This window comes from Scardinius erythrophthalmus (assembly GCF_964197995.2).
Source record: "Scardinius erythrophthalmus genome assembly, chromosome: 23".
Taxonomy (NCBI): domain Eukaryota; kingdom Metazoa; phylum Chordata; class Actinopteri; order Cypriniformes; family Leuciscidae; genus Scardinius; species Scardinius erythrophthalmus.
In genome coordinates this window covers 13350040-13374726 of record NC_138243.1, presented here as the reverse complement: position 1 = coordinate 13374726, position 24687 = coordinate 13350040, and the positions used below count along the sequence as shown (strand labels likewise).

General features: G+C 36.0%; 2 protein-coding genes across 4 annotated transcripts in view; both read left to right on the top strand.

Annotated features, from left to right (window-relative positions):
- Window positions 1-15666, top strand: part of kcnip3b (Kv channel interacting protein 3b, calsenilin) — a 35325-nt gene extending 19659 nt beyond the window's left edge. For both annotated transcript variants that reach the window (XM_081354569.1, XM_081354568.1), the window contains exons 3-9: window positions 3872-3996; window positions 6577-6646; window positions 11810-11880; window positions 12262-12369; window positions 12453-12557; window positions 12649-12711; window positions 15265-15666. In XM_081354569.1, coding sequence (XP_081210695.1) covers window positions 3872-3996; window positions 6577-6646; window positions 11810-11880; window positions 12262-12369; window positions 12453-12557; window positions 12649-12711; window positions 15265-15312 — 590 coding nt within the window. In that variant the 3' untranslated portion in view covers window positions 15313-15666. The remainder of the gene's footprint in view (window positions 1-3871; window positions 3997-6576; window positions 6647-11809; window positions 11881-12261; window positions 12370-12452; window positions 12558-12648; window positions 12712-15264) is intronic.
- A 2655-nt stretch (window positions 15667-18321) lies between these two features.
- rassf2b (Ras association domain family member 2b) overlaps window positions 18322-24687 on the top strand; it is an 11673-nt gene continuing 5307 nt past the window's right edge. Inside the window, exons 1-5 of one of the 2 annotated variants that reach the window (XM_081355282.1) lie at window positions 18322-18460; window positions 22239-22372; window positions 22916-23001; window positions 23084-23159; window positions 23236-23387. In XM_081355282.1, the coding sequence (XP_081211408.1) occupies window positions 22946-23001; window positions 23084-23159; window positions 23236-23387 (284 nt within the window). In that variant the 5' untranslated portion in view covers window positions 18322-18460; window positions 22239-22372; window positions 22916-22945. The remainder of the gene's footprint in view (window positions 18461-22238; window positions 22373-22915; window positions 23002-23083; window positions 23160-23235; window positions 23388-24687) is intronic. The other variant, XM_081355283.1, reaches the window with a different exon arrangement.

Below are 24687 nucleotides of genomic sequence, written 5' to 3'. Positions count from 1 at the left end.
TTCGTGTTTACATACGGAAGTGCCATAAAATAGTCATAATGCCCTTCCGCTAATGCAGAAACACTTAAGAGCATGTTGAGTGACGCAGATTGAGGCAGTAATGTCATGATAGATATATATATATATATATATATATATATATATATATATATATATATATATATATATATATATGTTTATATAGATGTTATCTATTTAACAGTCTGACTATCAATCAATCCGTATCCATCTATCTATCTATCTATCTATCTATCTATCTATCTATCTATCTATCTATCTATCTCTGTCTTTCTGTCTATCTGTGTCTATCTATCAGTCTATCTACTGTATCTGTCTGTGTCTGTCTATCTATCTATATATCTATCTTTTTATCTATCCATCTCTCTCTTTGTCTGTCTGTCTGTTTACTTTTATTTATTTACTTACCATAATTTTAGTTTTATTTGAATCTTACTATATTTTATAATTACTTTTTACTTTAGGTGTCTCCATTTTAGACAAACTTTTACAACTTCATAATAACTATCAAACGGTAAATGGTGCTTTGGAATACTTGATTTTGAAAGGTCATTTACTACATTCTGTGGTCAGGTATTCTTGTGTAATGTCCACTAAACTGTCAGTTTCTCACTAAAGAACCAATTTCCTTATATGTTCGTACTAGCATCATGTATCTCATATTACTGTGTGGTCTCTATCTTCTCACATGGTAAAATAAGTCCAGCTTTAAATCGATATTTCATACTGCTTTATCACATTTATTTATTTGGCAAGTAGCCATGCAATAAGTGGGAGGATGTACAATACAGACAGACTGTACATCCTGTCATTTTCACAAAACAAACTCCCCTTTTAAACCCATTTTATAAAAATAAAACACCCCTCTTGCATGTCCAGGTATGTTGTGATTAAATTCTATAAATGTTGTGTCATGTAAGTAAATGAATGATTCACCAGTTCGACTGCTTGTAAACATACTCGCATTATGGCTGGCTCATCATTGTGCATTATTGCTAGAGAGATGGAGAGAGAAGAGGGAGTGTCTGAGTCTAGAGATCAGACTCTTTCGGGACTCCATGAAGAGTATAATGTCCGAGGAGGACCATGACACACTAGTCCGTGGAGACCAAAGCCGCAGGAGGTTTTTAAAGTAACATAGTGACTTTAATCTGCTTTTATTTGAAAAGGATGTAATTTGAAAGGATCCGTAGTGCAGGCATGACTGTACGGTTTGCATTTGTGGTTTGTTTACAGCTTAGTGCATCAGTGATTACCTGCGAGTCTATTGGAATTCAGAATTGTTCCGGGAATGGAGTCTTTAAGAACTTGTTGCAGCAAAGTAGTTTGAAGAAACATTGATCAAACAAGATGAGTTGCTTTTCCTAAAATCGTTCAATTGGCATCTAGCATGACCTCTTGACCTCTGTTCATTTTCTTAAAGGAATCGCATAGCTAATCGCAGTTGCAATGGTCATTCAGGGCATGGAGCTGTTTGCTATTGCTGTAGTGCTTCTTATGTTTATAATGGTGCTCAAACAGTTTGGGGTCACGGATCCACTGCTGGATGGTAAGAACCACCGCATGGTTTTGATGTTGGCCCTAGTTCACTGTAAAAAAGGGTAAATGTGTAGTAGGAGCTATTTCTATCTAAGGCTGCATTTATTTGATCAAAAATACAGTAAAAGCAGTAATATTGTGAAATATTATTACAGTTTTTTTCTATTATAATATATTTTAAAATGTAATTTTATTCCTGTGATGTCAAAGCTGTATTTTTAGCATCATTACTCTAGTCTCAGTGTCACGTGATCCTTCAGAAATCATTCTAATATGATTTCCTGCTCAAGAAACATTTCTTATTATTATCAATGTTGAACAGTTGTGCTGCTTCATATTCTTTGTGATTCTAATGTTGTAAATATATTTACTGTGACTTTTGGTCAGTTAAATGCAACTTTGCTGAGTAATATCTTTCAGGAAAAAAAATCTTAATTACACCAAACTTTTGAATGGTAGTTGTAGATTGAAACAGTCATATTTCTGACTTGAATAATATGTTAATTTATGTTAATGTAAAAAATGTCATGCATGTGGAAACTTCGAACTCTGAAACTGGAAAAGTCTTTTTTGACAGATTGAACTCGGTTAATTGCACATTAACCGAGAAGAACATATTCACAGTATAAGGAAATACATTCATTTAATGTCATGCAGTTTTGGTACAATCCAACTAATGTGTTCTTTTTCCATTGCTTTCTCTTTATTTCCTCTCTAAATCTCTTCCCTACCTTCTTTATGTTCTTGTATGCCTCATAGATGGTGAGTAAATGTCAAACGGATCAACGGTTCTCAACTGGTGGGTTGCAGATTTGTTCTAACAAAGGTTGTGGGAAAACAATGCTAATGCTGAAATGCAAAATACAAAAAAAAATACTTATTTCAGCAAAAAAATCATCTGTCACTTGATAAAAGCCAAATCCCAACATGTGCAGGTTGTGTTACAAGACCTCATCCTCAGACACCATGAACAAAACTAAAGAAAAAAAAAAAATGATAATGGGTGAATCACACAAGTAGTAATGAAATAAAAGGTCTCTAAAGTGTACTACACTAGTTTATTAGTACACTTAAGTACACTTTTAGAAAGTGCACTTTGTAATGTAAAATTAAAGTATAAATACAATTAAGTATGTTTTAATAATCATTTGTCATATTTTAAAGAAGGACACTTACTTTGACGTGTTGACTAACATACTAAAGCACATGTAAAGTTCTTGTTTATAATTTTAACAGTAATGTGTTACATTTTAAAGTTAATTTATTTTAAATGTAATAAATTGCTACTTAATCATTTCAAATGTCTAATTAAAAATATATTTAAATACATGACAAATGATTTTAAGTAGAAAATTAAATGACATTAAATAATATTTTAGTGTGCCATAAATACTTGCCAGTGTTTGGCAGTTCACTAACCATATTTAAAAAAAAAACAATAGACTGTAATTGTGAAATCACATATAAAGATGTAAAGTACTTAAGACTTACTGGGTCAAGAAAAGTGCCCTAAAGTGAGCTGAACTTAAAGTTTAATGCATTTAATATAGATTCAAACTATTTGTTTAGTTTTATTTAGCATGTAGTTCAGTGTTGAAAACATTACATACAATGAATGTACACATAGAATATACTTAAGTGCAAATTGAATATAAAGTTGTTGGTTTTTTTCGTAATGTTAAAGGGTGATACATTTCTGTGTATACATTTTGTGCTAAACAATTTTGGCAATTGGCGCTGGTTCCCCACTCGATGTCAAATCTGGGCCCTGAAGCGAAACCAGTAGAGAATCGCTGATATTGATCCCTCCTGGTCTCCCGTTCTGCCCCGTCTGTCTCCCCAACATCTCCTCTTCTGTGGTTTACAGTGTCTATGGCCGCATTTACACTGCAGGAATTGATGCCCAATTTCGATTTGTTGACTGAATCAGATTTCCTTTTGACCAGCTTGCATCTTCTTTTAAAAGTGATCTGCATTTAACACTATACATTTGGCAAAACAACCCAAGGTAGACATACTGACCCAGAAGTCGTGTGATCACAAATAGTGTCCACCAGAGTTGACGTCATTCGCAACCGTCGCTTTTTCAATGATGTATGACTGAATCTGAATTGAGTCATGTAATGTAAATGCGGCATATTTCTGTCCTCTCCTTTTAAACCCCAAATATGTGTCTGTCCTTTCACCTGCACTCCACGCTTTACCTGTTTAGTTCTTTACTGTCCTGCCCTCAGCGCAACCCAACTGATATCAGTCACTCACCTCCTCCACGGCCCTCCTCTTCCCACTCTTCCTCATGCTCTCTCTCTGACAGACGCCGTTGAGAGTGATCTGGAGTTGTCCATGGTCCGACATCAGCCAGAGGGTCTGGAGCAGCTCCAGGCTCAGACCAAGTTCACTAGGAAGGAGCTGCAGTCGCTCTACAGAGGCTTCAAAAACGTAAGACTGCTTAAAGAGATAGTTCACCGTAAAATGAAAATGAAGTCATTTACTTTAAATCAAGAAATCAAGATGAACCTAAAAGCGACTTGAAATGCAACACCTAGAAATCCCAAAAAAGTATCTGTATTTTCTTCCCTGAGTTGAATATCTATGGGCTGGAACTCTTTGTCTAATGAGGTCCGTGTACTTTTTCGTTCTTTCATTATTCTATTTCAGAATGAAAGATGAAATTTAAAAAAGGGTGCAGCTTGGTTTTTTGTTTAAAAGAAAAAAAGCAGAAATGGCTGTATTTTGTTTTCCAAATGTATTGTTGTCATCATATTAGAAAATTGGACGACATTTCCGATCGTTTTTTAATTTGTAATATTTATTTGTACGTTTATTGTATTTCATTTGACTGATCCTATCTTTACCCGGAAGTAAATTACACCGTCGTGCGAAGTCATAGATATATACGCTAGATGTCGGACATGTATTTATCATTGAGTCCAGAGAAAATTTAAGGTTTTGATATTAAGATAATCTACTTCTTTTTCAAAATTATAATGCATAGTGTTAGTAGGCCTAAGTTTATTAGTCACATTCTTCCACTTGAGTAAAGCAAAACTTGGCCACTAAATATTTAATATTCAATTATTTTAATGATCACAATTAAAGTTTTAATTTTATTAAATTGAACAAGCGCAACATTCAGCATTCAATCAAATATTCTAAAAGATGTATTATTAATAATAATGTTATTTCAACATAATATCTCGTTATTTCGACATGTGTGCGTGCAACAAGCAAGATGTGCATTTGTAAATCCGGTGATGCGTGCATTGATTTTTATTAATAAACTAGTGTTTTCTGACAGTAGTGTCGACTCTGCTGCAAAGATGAAGTTGACAATCGCCATATTCGTAGTGAACGCGCCTATAGAGAGAAATGCACATAATGGATTACATAATCAGAGAGTAGCCTTTTTCTTTTCGTTTTGAATTATTTCGTTTAAAGACATTTCAAGCTTTGTGTATTTGATGTATTTCTCATGACTGTGTGAGGCATACACTGAGTTTCGTTAAGTTAGGATGAGATGCGCTCCAGTTAACATGCAATGCAAGTGACCACGCGGGCGCCTCCATGATTATATTGTCTGTTATATTTGCTTCTTATTTATTAAATCAACCGGTTGATGAAAAATTTATTAAAATTAAGATACAATTTATACAAAACGAAATTCACTTTAAAGAAAGGCTTTCTACAATACAAAACTTAATGAAGTGGTCAAAATCATGTCTGACCCGCTCCATGTCTTCCGATATATTGCGCATCCTATCTTACTCGTGCTGTTCACTCTTCATAAATCAACATAAATGGAAAAAAAATAACATTATAATATTTTAACAAATATGAAACTAAATGCGCTTATTTAATGGCTACAACAGTATAGTAGGCCTACAGACTCTCTATTTGTACAAATTGCTGCACATTCATTTAATTCTGAATTTTGCACACACAAGTTGAAAGGCATTTGTTCAAAATAAGTTCACGGATTATTGTGCGTGCATTTATTAATCATTATGATACTAAAATCATAACAAAGTAGGCTATGCTATGTACAAAAAATCAGATGAGCCCAGAATTTGAACGCAACGTTTAATTACACGTTAAGCATGCACATCTTGTACATCATGCACATCTTACAAATGCACATCTTGCTTGTTGCACGCACACATATTATGTCGAAATAACGAGATATTATGTTGAAATAACATTATTATTAATAATACATCTTTTAGAATATTTGATTGAATGCTGAATGTTGTGCTTGTTCAATTTAATCAAATTAAAACTTTAAGTGTGATCATTAAAATAATTGAATATTAAATATTTAGTGGCCAAGTTTTGCTTTACTCAAGTGGAAGAATGTGACTAATAAACTTAGGCCTACTAACACTATGCATCATAATATTGAAAAAGAAGTAGATTATCTTAATATCAAAACCTTAAATTTTCTCTGGACTCAATGATAAATACATGTCCGACATCTAGCGTATATATCTACGACTTCGCACGACAGTGTAATTTACTTCCGGGTAAAGATAGGATTAGTCAAATGAAATACAATAAACGTACAAATAAATATTACAAATTAAAAAACGATCGGAAATGTCGTCCAATTTTCTAATATGATGACAACAATACATTTGGAAAACAAAATACAGCCATTTCTGCTTTTTTTCTTTTAAACAAAAAACCAAGCTGCACCCTTTTTTAAATTTCATCTTTCATTCTGAAATAGAATAATGAATGAACGAAAAAGTACACAGACCTGATGAGAGTCTGAAGGACAGTTGCAGATGTGAACACGAAATACAATCTATGTCCCATCCGTTGTGTTCGTCACTACAAAAATGTATCATGTCATTTTTTTTAATTCTCCTTTTGTGGTCAAAAAAAGAAAGAAGGGCATACTGCATTAGAACAACACCAGGGTGAGTAAATGATGACTTCATTTTCATTTCAGGGTGAACTATTCCTTTAAGTTTGTTGCAAGTGAAAGTATCCTTGAATTCTTGCCACGTTTCTAAATAGGAGTGTCCCAGCGGATTGGTGGATGAGGAGACATTTAAATCGATCTATTCCCAGTTCTTCCCTCAAGGAGGTAGGGGGATTGTTGCATTTTCAACTCTGGTTTGATTATGTGGATGTAATCTTAATAAGTGAACAAGTGAAGTAATAAATGAATTCACCCAATATGAATATGACACAAATTTTTAAATGTATAATATAAAATTGTATTCGTATTAATCAGCCTTTTTTTATGTATTTATTAATTCATTAAGTTTATTTAAAAATATATATATATTTACATTGTTTAAATAAAATTTGATGACTGAGTGAAATAATATACAGTATATATATATATATATATATATATATATATATATATATATATATATCAGTGAGGAAAATAAGTATTTGAACACCCTGCTATTTTGCAAGTTCTCCCACTTGGAAATCATGGAGGGGTCTGAAATTGTCATCGTAGGTGCATGTCCACTGTGAGAGACATTATCTAAAAAAAAATAATCCAGAAATCACAATGTATGATTTTTTAACTATTTATTTGTATGATACAGCTGCAAATAAGTATTTGAACACCTGAGAAAATCAATGTTAATATTTGGTACAGTAGCCTTTGTTTGCAATTACAGAGGTCAAACGTTTCCTGTAGTTTTTCACCAGGTTTGCACACACTGCATGAGGGATTTTGGCCCACTCCTCCACACAGATCTTCTCTAGATCAGTCAGGTTTCTGGGCTGTCGCTGAGAAACACGGAGTTTGAGCTCCCTCCAAAGATTCTCTATTGGGTTTAGGTCTGGAGACTGGCTAGGCCACGCCAGAACCTTGATATGCTTCTTACAGAGCCACTCCTTGGTTATCCTGGCTGTGTGCTTCGGGTCATTGTCATGTTGGAAGACCCAGCCTCGACCCATCTTCAATGCTCTAACTGAGGGAAGGAGGTTGTTCCCCAAAATCTCGCAATACATGGCCCCGGTCATCCTCTCCTTAATACAGTGCAGTCGCCCTGTCCCATGTGCAGAAAAACACCCCCAAAGCATGATGCTACCACCCCCATGCTTCACAGTAGGGATGGTGTTCTTGGGATGGCACTCATCATTCTTCTTCCTCCAAACACGTTTAGCGGAATTATGACCAAAAAGTTCCATTTTGGTCTCATCTGACCACATGACTTTCTCCCATGACTCCTCTGGATCATCCAAATGGCCATTGGCAAACTTAAGATGGGCCTTGACATGTACTGGTTTAAGCAGGGGAACCTTCCGTGCCATGCATGATTTCAAACCATGACGTCTTAGTGTATTACCAACAGTAACCTTGGAAACGGTGGTCCCAGCTCTTTTCAGGTCATTGACCAGCTCCTCTCGTGTAGTTCTGGGCTGATTTCTCACCTTTCTTAGGATCATTGAGACCCCACGAGTAGGGTTGTGACGATGAGGAAATTTCTCCACCGGTTAATCGACATGTGACAACACCGGTAATACCGGTATCACCGTGGGGGTGGGGGTTTCCTCTTTTTTTCTGCTTTTAAATAGCTTATAAATGCGTGCGTATTATACTTTCACTTTCAGTTTTGCGGGAATTGGCAATTTGCGCGTCAATTGTTTGAATGGACAACAACGAAACTACAAAAAACAAACAAACAAAAAAACACTGATATTAAACATAACTTTTATTAACATAACGAAAAAAAAACAACAACAATGCTACAGGCTGAAAAAACTGTAGAAATTGGAACCAAACAAATAACACCATAGAACGTTTATTTCGTAGCCTATGTTAGAATGTTTTTAAAATGAATAAGAAAATAAAATAGAAAGATAAATAAATAAATTGCAAAACGTTTAAATAAGATTAAACGAATGAACAAGAAACGAATATAAAAGAAAAACTTCCAAAATGACATAAGGCTACAAAAATGACAAGTCAACAGTCTTAAAAAAAAAAAAAAACACTATAAATTGTTATTTATTAACAGTGCAGTCTACATGTTCTTTGCCAGGAAACCCAACATGTTGACCATCTCTGGCTTAAGATGGGATCTTGTGGGGCTCACTATGTTCCCCATCGTGCTGAACACTCTCTCGGATGCGCAGCTTGTTGCGCACACGCAAAGATACTTTTTGGCTACCTTTGCCAACAGGGGGAACCTACTTTGGTTCTCTTTCCACCAGGCCAGAGGATCCTGCTCTGCGTGAATGGGGGATTCCTGAGCATAGGTGGAGATTTCCGACACCACCATTTCTGGAATAGTTAAATTTACTGTCACAGTGTCTGATTTTCTTTTTAATAAACTGGCCAACGTTTTTTTTCTTTTGGGCTGTGGGTCGACCACGATGTCGGCTTCCTCATTTTGTTCTCCCTCTTCTCTCATGGAGTGCACTGACTGCGCTTTCCTACCGAGGATGACCGCTTCTTCCTCTATCATCTTCTTGATCTCTTCGACATTCGAGTCATAGTCACCTTTGTAGCGCGGGTCCAGGAATGTTGTCTTGCGCATAAGCTGCTGGCTTGCTTCTGGCAGAGCTTTATATTTCTCGTCTAAAATAGACACGATGCCGGCTTTAAGGTTGGCTGTCAGTTGGCTGTCATCATCCGATGGGGCCAACGTGTCCTCTTTAATGAGACGCAGCACAGGGAGAAGAGATGACGCGGTCACGTAATTCTCTCCAGACAGAATGTCGGTAAACTCACTTACTGGCTTTAACGCTTTGTTCAGCGATTGCAACACATCCTCATCTTGCCATGTGATGCTCACATTGACTTTACGATCTTCAGCAAGAACTCGATTGATGGCCGTCCTCTGTTCTAGCATCCTATCAATCATTTTTTGCTTAGAGCCCCAGCGAGTTGCACAGTCCTCAAGGAGAAAATAAATCAATTATTATTATTATTGTTATTATTATTATTATTACCATCAATGATAATAAAAAAAAAAACATAAGATGTGGTATGAAACCCGGAATTTCCGAAAAAGTGCACGAAAAAATCTCAAACTTTCACTTAAGCTGTTCTGCAAAGGATAACGGTTTAAAGCAGTTTAATTATAATCTTTAATTTATTTGATTTTATTTACAATACGTTTTATAATATTTTATTTACTATACTAAATAGCCTACTTTTTTTAAGAACTAAGAGTAAACTTACCGTGATGAGCGAGTGCTCTGGGAGGCCAAGGTGGACTTGGGCTTTCTGCAGCTCCCTTCTCCTTTTCCAGCTGTGAGAGAACATGCCGTTTATTGTGCGACAAACAGAAAGGGCACGGTCCGTGCGGGCTTTCTCCGTCTTCTCAATAGTGTTGGACACAGCTAAGTTCAGGTTGTGCCCAAAGCAGCTTAACCAGGGCCAGCCTAAATTACGAACAGCCGCTTTAATGTTGCTTCCACTGTCAGTCGTGACACAAGACACATTATCCTCTCTTAATCCCCAGTCATGCAGAGCCTCATCCAAAGCATCAGCCAAGTTAGCAGCAGTGTGGTCCTGTGGCAAAAAACTTGTTTGGAGGCATTTTGACACCAGTGTCCATTCTGCGTCAATGAAATGGAAAGTTAGCGACATGTACGGTGTCATTTTTGTACTCGACCACATATCTGTTGTAAGTGAAAAATACTCGACTGTGGTGGAAATGGCTTGTTGCAGCTCACCACGGAGACGGTTGTAGGCACGTGGAACAGCTGTTTTTGAGAAATATGTACGTCCAGGCAATTCGTACTGGCTGTCGAGTGTGGTTACGAGGTCTTTGAAAGACTGTTTTTCAACTGTGTTGAAAGACACCATTTCTTTGCAGAGATACTTGGTCACTGCATCAGTGCATTTGTTCCACCTCACACTGTCCCTCTTATATTTTGTGCATCGCTTAAATGCATCACTAATTGATGGCTGCACCTGTTCGTCTGGCTTCTGCGGTCGATTTTTTACTGCATTGCCCATTTTGGCAGCCTCACTCTTGTGGTGCGCTTGAAGGTGCGTGTATAAATTAGTTGTGTTTCCTCCAGATGCTGCCACCTTTGTCAGGCAAAGTTTGCAGATAGCCTCATTAACATTTTCAGGTTCCTTTTTGCATTTGGTTTGAACCCAAAATATTGCCAAACAGGCGCTTTTGCGTTGCGTTTCGACACTAAATCGTCCGCCATTCTTTTTCTGTAAATTCGACTCCTCTCGTTCTCCTCACGTGATAAATGAAAGATGACGCATTGTAGCTATGTTCAGTTTTTAATTATAGTGCATGCTCTCGTCTTAAGTAAATTATTTACAATTATATTTTCCATTTAATTCAAATATCTCATAAAAAAAAAAAAACTTAAAAAAAAATGTGGGGACGGTGTCACGGTGGAAAAGCGATGTCACCGGTATTGCGTCTTAAAACCGGTAACACCGTCAACACCGTCTATCGTGGCAAGCCTACCCACGAGGTGAGATCTTGCATGGAGCCCCAGTCCGAGGGAGATTGACAGTCATGTTTAGCTTCTTCCATTTTCTAATGATTGCTCCAACAGTGGACCTTTTTTCACCAAGCTGCTTGGCAATTTCCCCGTAGCCCTTTCCAGCCTTGTGGAGGTGTACAATTTTGTCTCTAGTGTCTTTGGACAGCTCTTTGGTCTTGGCCATGTTAGTAGTTGGATTCTTACTGATTGTATGGGGTGGACAGGTGTCTTTATGCAGCTAACGACCTCAAATGGGTGCATCTAATTTAGGATAATATATGGAGTGGAGGTGGACATTTTAAAGGCAGACTAACAGGTCTTTGAGGGTCAGAATTCTAGCTGATAGACAGGTGTTCAAATACTTATTTGCAGCTGTATCATACAAATAAATAGTTAAAAAATCATATATTGTTATTTCTGGATTTTTTTTAGATTATGTCTCTCACAGTGGACATGCACCTACGATGACAATTTCAGACCCCTCCATGATTTCCAAGTGGGAGAACTTGCTACATAGCAGGGTGTTCAAATACTTATTTTCCTCACTGTATATATATAAATTGATCATTTTAGAAGAAAATTTCAGATGGCACTTAGAGGCTTTTTCATCTGAACTCTTCATATATAGTTATATTATTAATAGTATTAATCACCATTTTTATTTATTTATTTTACTTTTTTTAATTGTTGGTGACTTTACTATTTTTCTAAAATGTGGAAAAGTTATAATAAAGAATGAGTAGGTGTCGAAAGTCCAAAATAAAATCCAAATATTTATGCAGAAATATAGTTAGTCATTCTTTTCTTTTTTTTCCAGATGCCACCACATATGCACATTTCCTCTTCAATGCTTTTGACATGGACCGAAGCGGCTCTATACGTTTTGAGGTTAGGAACATTATTAAATACTATTAAATATTATCAAAACAAAATTATTTGTCATTTGAAAGACTTCAGCTCTGTAATACTACTGTATTCAACTTAATTGTTTATATTCATGTACAACAGAAGATTAACAATAATATCTGCCTATATTATTATATAATATATCTGCCTGAATTTCCCCAGTGTGTGATTAATAAAGTCTACTTACTTACTATACATCTTGATTAGGCCACAGGAAAAAAATAAAAATAATTTCAGAATTGCTAATATTATTGTACTAATATTATTTTACTTATGTTCTCAACAGAACACAAGTGTTAGTCCGACAGACCAACACAACTGAGAATATTTCATTTAATTCTTTTTAAACGCGTGTTTTGGCAGGACTTTGTAATCGGCCTGTCTGTTCTGCTTCGAGGTTCTGAGACAGAGAAACTGAGGTGGGCCTTTAACCTCTATGACATTAATAAAGACGGCTACATCACCAGAGAGGTATGAAAGACACGTGTTAACAGACTGCACATAGTTTCTTTAGTACAAATATGTGTTTGCTATTGTTACTGCACTTTCTACAGGAAATGCAGGCTATCATGAAGTCCATCTATGACATGATGGGCAGGCACACCTCTCCTAGTGTCAAAGATGATGCTGCATTTGAACACGTGGAGAATTTCTTCCAGGTACCGAACTTTTAGCAGTCCCATGGAAAGTTATTTCAGCCAGCAATGGTCATCTGCCTGACCAAACTCTCAAAACACCTTTGCTTCACAGAAAATGGACCGAAACAGAGACGGAGTTGTAACCATTGATGAGTTCATAGAGACCTGTCAGAAGGTAGGCCAGGTTTAAAAGGGTTCATATCATAAGAGATCAAACTTTTTTTTATCTATTGAAGTGGAAGAGTTTATTGTTTGCTTATTTGAAAATATACTTTAACTTGCAGAGCTTAAAACTTTCTCCCCATTCCAAAAAGGACATTTATCGAAAACTAAGCTACAAATTCGCTATAAGCTACTACTTCTGAAATAGTTAACATAGGGTCGCCCACATTTGCAAATCAGCAGTCCAAGTGTTTATTTAATAATAGGATGGATATTAGTCATGAAATACTACATTCTGAATTGTTTTGGCACAAAAATCTGGACTGACATTATACAGTAAGAGGGAATTTAAAAATATATATATTATATGAACCCTTTAAATCATAATTTTCATGGCCTTTCTCTCTAAGTGAGGCTCCTCGACATGCATAGTAATAATAATAATTGTTATTAAATTTTTTACAAAAGCATGCTACTTGGTTTTATATTTTGATATTATTCATCTTTGACCTTCTGCTGATCCTCGGGTGGCGGACAAAAATGAGCAAATATTTTAATTATTAATTATTTCAGTGAAATTAACGTATTATATTTTAGTTCAATAATGTTTTTTTTATTTAAAGGAACACTCCACCGTTTTTTGAAATAGGGCTTATTCACCTTCTTTCCTACATTTAGATAGGTGGGCAAATGCATTTTTGTCTCAGTGCATGCATTGTTTTAGTTTGACAGGGTCGTCGCTAGCTTAGCTTAGCATAATGAATGGAATCCTTTGTTGCCAGCTAGCATGTCCTGAGTAAAAGTGATATAAAAAATTTAAAAAACCCACCTAATTACTTCTTGTGGCCTGCATATTCACAACAAGTACAAATAGTGATGCAGATTAACACTAGGCGATTTCTTATGCAGATATTGACTTGGGACTATATTAGGGGGAAGCACAGGCGAAGCACTGCTACTAGGGCGCAGAGATATCATACTAAAGTTGACTAAAAAGAGGAATAAAAAATCATCTTTTGGAAACTGAACTAAATATTCTTCCTTAAAATACAGGGTGCATAAGTTTGGACACCCCTATGTTAAATTCCCATAGAGGCAGGCAGATTTTTATTTTTAAAGGCCAGTTACTTCATGTAGCCAGGATACTATGCATCCTGATAAAGTTCCCTTGGCCTTTGGAATTAAAATAGCCCCACATTATCACATACCCTTCACCAGACCTAGAGATTGGCATGGTTTTATTTCAGTTAGCCTAATAGCTAGTTTGATTTGCATTGAGAGATGATCTTATGGAAATTACTCCATGCCAATCTCTGCACCCTGTATTTTAAGGAAGAACGTTTATTTATTTACGATACATTATTCATTCAGAAAGAAAATTGGTGTCCTTAAAGGTTGGAGTTTTCCTAATTTTTTTAAATTAAGGCATTAAGTTCAGTTTCCAAAAGATGATTTTTTATTCCTCTTTTTAGTCAACTTTAGTATGGGTGTCTAAACTTATGCATAGCACTGTATATCACTTTTACTCAGGACATGCTAGCTGGCAACAAAGGATTCCATTCATTATGCTAAGCTAAGCTAGCGCCGACCCTGTCAAACTAAAACAATGCATGCACTGAGACAAAACTGCGTTTGCCCACCTATCTAAATGTAGGAAAGAAAGTGAATAAGCCCTATTTAAAAAACGGTGGAGTGTTCCTTTAATATTTTTTTGGGGACTTTATGGTACTAAATTATATTTATGAAGTAGTAGGAAAATCAAACCCATAAATCTAAACTATTTGTGTTCCAAATTTTAGGTTGATATATCAAAAAATGAGCTTTCAGTAAGATTTGTTCATTACTAGATGAAATTCGTTTCCCATTCATTTCCGTTGCGGTCATTTTTACAACCACATTTTTTTTCAGGCCCAACCAGTTCGAATCATGTCCATGATTTTTTGTGTGTTCATATAGCAAGTGCCAGGTAATTTACCAATTTTTGTTCTGATTAATAAAAAAAAAAAAAAAAATTAATATTTTGGTTAAAAATGAAAGAAGAGCACCATATTTGATAGTTTTGCTATTATCTTCTCAAGGAAATTCATCGAAAACCAAGCTACAAAAACAGCTTGTACTTTAGTTTGATATTCATTATTGATATTAATTAAATTATATTATTTTATATAATATTATTTTGCCCAGTAGAATTTTTTTTATAAAAAATAAACAACTGTTTAATAAGAGGATGGAAAATGGTCATGAAATAGTACATTTTGAGTTGTTCTGGCGCAAAAATCTGGACTAACATTATACAGTAAGTGGACCTTAGAAGTAAAAAATAAAGAAAAAAGATTTGTTATATGACTCCTTCAAATCCCTTAGTTTTCATGTCCTGTCTAGAAGTATCTGCGGTTCCTAACCATGCTTTGACAGAAGCGTCAGAGCTAATGTCAGATAAATGTCAACATTAGACTGATTTCCGTTGATACGGAGGCTCTCACTGACAGCTAGACAGTTTCTAAACTCTTTCTAACATGAAGCTGTCAGCAACAATCTGCGACTGACGCTTTTTCTCTTTTACTAGGACGAGAACATTATGAGCTCCATGCAGCTGTTTGAGAATGTCATCTAGAGCGCAGCATGAAGTGCAGAATGATCCTTGCTCTTTTTCCAGCATTGTTCCATTAGTCCTCAAGCGCTCCACAGGGACTCTCTTCTCTAGAAACACTTCTGTTTTGCACCTAGGCCCTGTAGCATGTGAATGAACATTTTGATTGATTGTATTAAATGCCGTAACAGGACGTGGGCCGCCTGCGAGTGTGCCATTATTGTATGTCTCAATTTAATCTGAAGTATTCAAGACAGGTTTTAAATGCTCATTTGTATATATGTAGATATATCTGTGCCCTTAAACTTGCATGTTTGCCTGCTATTTGTCTGGCCCATTGTCATTTTATACAAAGAAATAAAGGCATCCGTGAATGACTCCTTGATGTGCGAATGTCCATAGCATATTAGTGTGGGATGTGGAATTCTGTATCTTTGAAAATGAATTAGGCCTACTGATATTTCTTTTAACATACTTTAAAGCCCCCCTGTGGTGAAAATCAAGCTTTTAAAGGAGTGGTTGATTATGATTTCACTACACACTAACTAAAGTTAGAAAAATGTTGCTGTTTGAGCATAAACAACATCTGCAAAGTTACAATGCTCAAAGTTCAAAGCAAAGGAAGATATTTACTTTTAAAGAAATCGCTTTTTAAGGACTACAACAAACGGCTGGTTGGGACTACACGACATTCCTCCGATTAACACGACAGAATATGCTAATCAATGACTAGAAGATAACAACACATAAGCTACATAAATTCATCAATAACCATTCAGAAATGTCCAGTTGCATTCTACATGTTGTCACTTCTAGAGTCTCTCCATCTTTGTCTGACTCCGGTTTGAACTAAAAGTTTTTGAAAATTTCAGTGCATTTCTGTGTGAGTGCAAGCTGTTGAAGCCCCGTCCCCTGTGCCGGGAGCAGCAGCATTTAAAGGGACACATAAAAACGGTGCGTTTTTGCTCACCCTCAAAAATGTACAATTTGAACATGCTATATAAAAATATCTGTGGGGTATTTTGAACTAAAACTTCACATACACACTCTGGGGACATCAAAGACTTATTTTACATATTTTGAAAAGGGCATTATACCACCTCTTTAATGTTGTTTATGTCTTTGTGGTGGTTTTTTTTTTATGTGTTTACATGGATTAAAGTTCTCCGCATAGGCGTAATTTGCGGGTGGGACGGGTGGGACATGTCCCCACCACTTTTTGCTAAGGTCGATATTTTCCCCACCACTTTTGAAACATCTCGCGGCACGAATGTACCAATACAAATAAATAAAACATCTCCAGTTAACTAGCAGAGCATTCATTTAGTTCGTTTGTAAGAGGCGATCTACCGCTGAAATGTGTTGTTTTTGAAATCAAGTGGTCAAAGACAGTGCTCGTTGCCGCTGCGATCAGTGGCGCGGATACTGTGTTCTCTTGTGGCTCGCGCACAGTCTTCACTCGGACGCGCGCTTCAATCCGTTGTGGAGACTCTCTATTCGTTCCGGTGAAATTACCAAACAAAATGCATACAAACGTATGCTTGCCTGATATACAACCACTGATAAACATAATCGGTTTTAATGAGAAGAGAAAAAAAAAACCTATACGAGTGTGGATTAGAACCCACAACCTCTGACACGCTTGGCAAAAATTCTACCACTGGACCATTTCAATATACACATTTATATTATGGATTTACTCACACCAACATATCAAACCTCATTAAACGACAAATTAAACCCATGCACTATTTCAATCGATTGCTGGACATCGTAATGTTATTGTACATACTACATCGATTTATGATTCAGCATTCATAACCCCCCCCCCCCCCCCCCCCCCCCGTTAAACAAAATAAACCGTCCCACCCACTTTTTAAAACAAAGTTACGCCACTGGTTCTCCGTCGCTACGACGGATTTCCGTTAATTGCAGCAAGTCCATCACGGATTTCCGTCATTGCGGGTTCCAGTCTGTCCAATTCACTTTTCATAATTTTAAGGCCGTAAATAGGCTTTCATTTCTCAAATAGTGTAATAAATATCTTAATTTTAGTTTGAATAGGTCTTATATTAAGGAAAGACGAGGTGTATTCACCCTGCTGAGGGGGATGTGATCAAAGCCTGCAGTGGAGCAAAAGCACGTTCCTCTCTCCACTCTAAGCACTCTGTAATCACTTCGCTCATAGTCCACTCCGGGTTTTCAATTACCGCTCACGGAAAGTGCATGTCAGGCTACAGCTGAGCGCGGAGGTAGAACTATATTTCAGTGACACACTTATAATGCAGGTAGGGCTGGGCGATATCGATATAAAAAATATATCGATATATTTTTTAAATGCGATATGGAATTAGACCATATCACATCGATATCGTTCAAATTTGCGATGTGATCCTTGCTCCCCGCGCCTCCGCTCCTCCTTTTCCACACTGCGTGCGTGTTTAGAGCATGTTATGTTATGAGAGGCGAATCATGACTACTTCAGAAAACCCAGCACAATAGGAACTACCAGGCAGGCAGTGACATAAGTGTACGCTGAAATAAAGTTTTTCACCTCAGAAAAACGAACTTTCTTGTCCTGTCAGTCGTTATCCTGTTCTCATAGCGCACACTCAATAGGCTCTATGCACGAACGCTGCTGACATATTTCCGGTAGGATCTCAGCCGGCGTCTTTACTTCCGCATAGCGCATTCTATAGGACAATTCACTTTAATAAAATTCATTTTCTCAGAAACGGAGACAACGATTTTAGAAACTGATTCGCTAGTCGGATTTCGCGTGATATGAGAGAATACTCACCCTCAAAGTTGTCGATGTAGCTCGAAATTTTTAGAACTTCTCTTTCTTACTCATATTTGTGACAGTTAACTGCCTCACAATATTGTTTACATCATTCACGTTAACCGCTGGAAGTTCTTGTAAACAGAGAGTGTAATTTGCCATTATCTCCACCGTCTCCACCTAATGCAAAAACGGCTTCTGACGCAGCACCGGAATGACCGGATGTAACTGGGCGGGCTGAGACAAAACGCGGAAGCGATCGTGCATAGAGCCTATTGCACGCGCTAATTCAGCGGCGCGCGCTGTATTGCTTCACTGATCAAGTGCAAAAGAAACTACGAGCATGCAACGCCGTTACGTTGTAAATTACACGAAATAAAAGTAATGCAGGTATGATTCTCATTCTATTCACCAGTTTCCATGTTTCATTAACAGTTATTGTTAATATTGTGTATTCACCATGGTAACTGTCGTTTCCATATAACCCCAAAATGCCACTATTTTTCTTTGTGTTATTTTTTATATTTTTAAATGACTGTAGTGGCTCATACCAACATTGTATTAACAAAAACTAGTTTGGGACTGCTATTTAATAGCTTTAGCCTAGGCCTAATGTTTACAGTGCTATGCATAAGTTTAGACACCCATACTAAAGTTGACTAAAAAGAGGAATAAAAAAATCATCTTTTGGAAACTGAACTTAATACCTTAATTTGAAAAATTAGGAAAAATCCAACCTTAAAGGACACCAATTTTCTTTGTGAATAAATAATGTATCGTAAATAAATAAATGTTCTTCCTTAAAATACAGGGTGCATAAGTTTGGACACCCCTATGTTAAATTCCCATAGAGGCAGGCAGATTTTTATTTTTAAAGGCCAGTTACTTCATGTAGCCAGGATACTATGCATCCTGATAAAGTTCCCTTGGCCTTTGGAATTAAAATAGCCCCACATCATCACATAGCCTTCACCATACCTAGAGATTGGCATGGTTGTATTTCAGTTAGCCTAATAGCTAGTTTGATTTGCATTGAGAGATGATCTTATGGAAAGTATCTCTAGGTATGGTGAAGGCTATGTGATGATGTGGGGCTATTTTAATTCCAAAGGCCAAGGGAACTTTATCAGGATTCATAGTATCCTAAAAAATAAATTAAAAAAATACTTAAAAATAAAAATCTGCCTGCCTCTATGGGAATTTAACATAGGGGTGTCCAAACTTATGCACCCTGTATTTTAAGGAAGAACATTTATTTATTTACGATACATTATTCATTCACAAAGAAAATTGGTGTCCTTAAAGGTTGGATTTTTCCTAATTTTTTAAATTAAGGCATTAAAGGTATAGCGGAGGATCTTTTTACTTCCGGGTGGATACCCTATACTATTGGTCCTCCTAATTGTCAATCATCCTGGTGAATCAATCAAACTTTTCAAAAAGTGGAGAGGGCGGGACTTATCTAAAATTCGGAAAGATCCTCCGCTATACCTTTAAGTTCAATTTCCAAAAGATGATTTTTTTATTCCTCTTTTTAGTCAACTTTAGCATGGGTGTCTAAACTTATGCATAGCACTGTATTTATTAGTACTAGTCTTTACTATTAGTCATATTCTTACAATTTATGTTAAGTAAAGGGGAAAAGTAACTTACTTGTGTGTTAACAAATTTTGTGTAAACGTGTTATAATTTGCATATATATATATATATATATATATATATATATATATATATATGCAAATTATTAATTATATTAGTATGTTCCATGCCTGGTTTTCATAGATTAAAATATAGCTTTTAAAATACGCCTACTGGCAATATAAAAGCGGTTTATAACGTCTCCCCTTAAAACGCTATTGGTCTCGACTATTTAAAAAGTTAAAGGAATATGACTTGGCCTAAAAAAAAATTTCAGTCAGAAGAATTTTTTTCACTTTAATCCCTGTGTTTATGTCAAATCATGTGCAAATTCATAAGTCAACACCATTGCTGAGTATTTTCTCCTTAAAACTGCAGTGAAAAAAAGATGAGGTTTGAAATCGATGGTGTTTCTGACGTCACAAACTACCTTGTAACCAATCACATAAAGTTGCCAGTGGGCTTTAACATATCATTAACAGCGAACTAGCAGGGGAGTCTTGAGAGATGCCAGCTTATGTAAGATAAAAATGCTTTTAAATATTTTGTTCTTTGTAACTATTATGAAATAAATAGGTTATCCCAGGTATATTTTTCTGCTGATATAAAAATCGGGTAGATTTCTCAATATTGGGTTTATGATGTAGGCCTATATTACAATGTTATGATACCTTTCTCTAGTTGTTCAAAGCGTTTCTGATGATTGTTACTTAGATAGCGAATGGGAACATGGTTTGGTTAACATTAGCAACACATTATTAGCTGTTTGATAACATAGTCAAGCAAAAGGCTAATCATATTAACTACCTTTATGAGTCTGACGTTGTAAAGAGCGATAGCATTGAGCAGCGTTTGCCTCAGAAAGTTGAGTGAATCAGTGAGCTGCGTGAGTTGAGGCGGGGCTAATTAGCATATTCATGAATCCAGGTATTGAATGAAGCAAGGGTGTGGAGATACATTCAAGCTATTTTAAGGCATGAAGAATTTTTTTACACAGGAAAAAACTTTAAATATGTCGTTGTGGTAGGAATGCAGAGGACAATACTGTTCCTGCCCATTTGTTTGGATTAATAATAGTAATAATAATTTAAAAGAAATTAGCTTAAATTCCTCAATTTATTTACTATGACAGGACCAGTGGTATATAATAGCACATTATAATATGTTGAATAAAAATTAAGTAATATTTAATACAAATTTGAACAAAGAGAGACAAAAACTTTATCAGAGATTTGCATTAATCCAGCACCAATCTGAACTATTATTTATTTATTTATTTATTTATTGGGTTATAAATCAATATGTTTATGAATAAATATGTATTAAACATACCTTTTAACAAAGAGAGACAAAGACATTATTAGAGATTTTATTTGTCCTATACCAATCTGATCTGATTTATTGATTAATTGATTGATGTCATTTGAAAGAAATGGACTTCCATTTATTTTCCATGGCCAGTTCAATGGTGTGGCACAGTATATTGTTATGCTGAATAAATATGTCATTTTAAAAAATAGAGACAAACATTATCAGAAATTTGTATTAGTCAAGTACAAATCTGAGTTATTAGTAGTGGCGGTCGTAATAATATTTATTTATATTTTATTATTGTCATTTTACGAAATAATTGATTTTATTCATTTTATGAAATGAGATTTTAAATGTAGCTTAAGTCTCCAAATACTTTTGGCAACACTGTATGAACTGTATCAGTGATCCAGAGATCCTGCATCCATTTGTATTTAGTTTATCTTCCACAAGGTGGCAATGCTGTGCTCAAACCTGCTTGTTACCAGAGTAACAGATGAAAGTTGGAAGAAGCACAAGAGAAAGCAGCCTTTGCATCAAGTCATTGTTCCTTCTCGTGTCTGAACAAAAATCTCCTTATCCTCATTGATTTAGCTCACTCTGGTTTAAGTATCAAAAGTATTCATAAAATAAAATACAATGTGTCATTCACATCTCAACCTACTGCATTATATAGTTTCCTCTTTTATGGGTCACCTGGACTCCTCAAACACAGAGAAACAATTGTGTGCCTTTAAGAAAGAAATACAGTAGGCAATTCTCTTAACAATGTGGAAATGATGACTTATGATGACACATCCAGCACTCTCACAATAGCTAAAGATCCTAATATACAAACATGTTTACATCATGCATATTTCTGCTGATTTTATTTATTTGGAAAAGTTTCTTTCACTTGACATTATGTGTTTACTGGTACTCATGGGACGGTGTATTAACATCTGCCCTAAATGTACAGGCCTGTTTATGTTCTCGGCCAAGCGTACTTCCTGTCTGGTCCAGCAAACCACCCGAGCATTGAATTTCTGTGTTAGTAATTATCTCTGCGTGCAGAATTGTGGTCGGGGGCAGTGTGTGCATATCTGTGGCTCACGGGAGGAAGTCTGACCCGAGTGAAAAAAGCTCTAACTTCCTGACTGAGCGTTTGCAATGAGGAAGAGTCTTACAGGGAGGGGCAAAGGTTCGTGTAGCTTGTCAACGACACGCTTTCATCCCACAGCACAGCTGTTTTCATGCTGACTTCCAAGACTTCCACATTTCCATCCACATTACCATCACTTTCTCTGATGCGAGTGACAGAGCCTGGCTTGGTTTCACTTACTTTGCTGGATTTCCACACGTGCTGCTTGTACAGTAAGTCACTGTCACCTGCTTCGGCATCTTGACCTTTACAGGTTCCTTACCAAAGATATCAGAATATAAGCTGAGATACACTGAGATCTTGTGCTGCATTTGAGCTTATGATGAATAAAATGTTGGTTTAAAGCTAACTTTAGCTCTCTATGTGCAAATTCTGTGAAGTTATTGCTTACTTGTGATGTACTAGCCATTTTGTGTGATGAAATGTGTCACAGTAAATCATGGTAAATATAATATTAGGCCTAAATGTGTGTTTACATCCTTATAGTTTAATAGTATGGCATGAGACAGTTCAAATCGTCTTTTAGTGTGTGTGTGTGTGTGTGTGTGTGTGCGTGCGTGCGTGCGTGCGTGCGTGCGTGCGTGCGTGCGTGCGTGCGTGCGTGCGTGCGCGTGCGTGCGTGTGCGCGTGTGTGTGTTTGAGTGAGTATGAGAGAATCTTGCCTTAAGTCATTCTGCGATTATGAGGCAGAAAGTCATAAGATTCTCTTTTGATCGCAGAGACCTTTTTCAATTCATCCCTTCATTCTTTTACAGGCCTTCCTAGAGTTTCTTCACCGACCCGACATGGACACTGTGGATTCAGACAAGATCCAGGTTGGAGAAAACAAATTCGTAAGCAAGTAAGTCCATCTTATGTTACTGCAAAGGTGTCTTTCTCTCGCTGTTCTCGTAAACCTAACTTCATTTTCTTGTTGTTTGCAGGAGCGTTATTCTCTCACACCTTCAAACGTACAACCTTTATTATGAAGGAGAAGCTCTCCAGTTGAGGCACAGAGAGGTTAGTTGGTCAAATGGATAGCCTGTTGTATTGATATCATAAAGCTGATGACTAAAGTGACATGTCAATTTCACAGGAGGAAGGAGAATTGATCATAGAGGGCTTGCTCAATGTTTTTTGGGGCGTGCGGCGGCCAATCAGACTGCAGATGGAAGATGAGAAGGAGTCCACCAGGCCACGCCCCTCACTAACATCTCTGAGTGATGAAACAGACATCAACACAGTCAAGTCAGATATTATTTATTTTATTTTACATTATAAATCATTTTTATTATTTAGCATATTGTTTTTGGTGCTTTCTGGTTAATGTTTTGGGATACATAAAGCATATATAGCCTAATTGCAACAGAAATTAATTTCATAAAAACAATCAAAAAATGTGTTTATTGGTTTGCCTTCACAATGGATGTTTCAGTTCACAGTGGATAATTATGTTTGAAGTTTGAACCAAAATACTTAAATATTAACCAGAGAGTGCTAGAAATGCATACTTTAAATCGTAATAAGATCATAAATACAGTAAAAAATTAAATATTACAATTTAAAATAATTGTTAAAAAAAAAAATTATGTTATAAAATGTAATTTATCCCTGTAATGGTAAAGCTGAATTTTCGGCATCATTACTCCAGTCTTCAGTGTCAATCATTCTAATATGATGATTTGCTGCTCAAGGAACATTTCTTGTTATTATCAATGTTGAAATCAGTTGTGCTGCTTCATATTTTTGTGTAAATCATGATGCATTTTTCTACAATTCTTTGATGGATAGAAAGTTCGAATGAACCGTGTTTATTTGAACTAGAAATCTGTTGTATTGATGCATTAAGTAATTTTCACTTTTGATAAATTTTGATTAAAATGTGCTTTCTGAATAAAAGTATTAATTTATTTATTTTATTTTATTTTATTTTATTTTGTTTGTTTGTTTGGCAGGGACAGCGCACAATTCAGACAATTGCACCAGAGTTAGCTAACAGCTAATTTGCATCTGTTGTCCCTGGGCAGGTAGACAAAACAAAAGACTCAAAACAACCACTAAACAACAAATATACTACATAAATTTACAAAAATACATATTATTCAAAATTGATAAGAACGATTTGATGTATACACCAAATACAGAAAATACAATGCAATCATTAGTGGTGACACTCTTGTGCTGATTTTAGCCAAATTTTGAGGCTGGCTTTAAATACTGCAAAACTTCCTGAGTTTCTAATATTTGTGGGTATTGAATTCCACTTCTCCACTACTTTGACAGAGAAGACGGATTGACCAAAGGTTGTCTTTCTAAAATGCGGTACCAAATCACCCCTAGTTGATGCTCTAGTTCTACTGGCACTGCCACTGCCAGGTAAAACTATGCATCCTCTAAGAGGAGGGGGTGCAAGATCATGAATAACTTTAAACATTAGACATACATCCGAATAAAATAAGAAATTATCAAAATTGAGAAGATTATATTTTTTCAGAATATTACAATGATGATAATCCTTAGGTTTTTTGTCTAATACTTTTAAAATTTG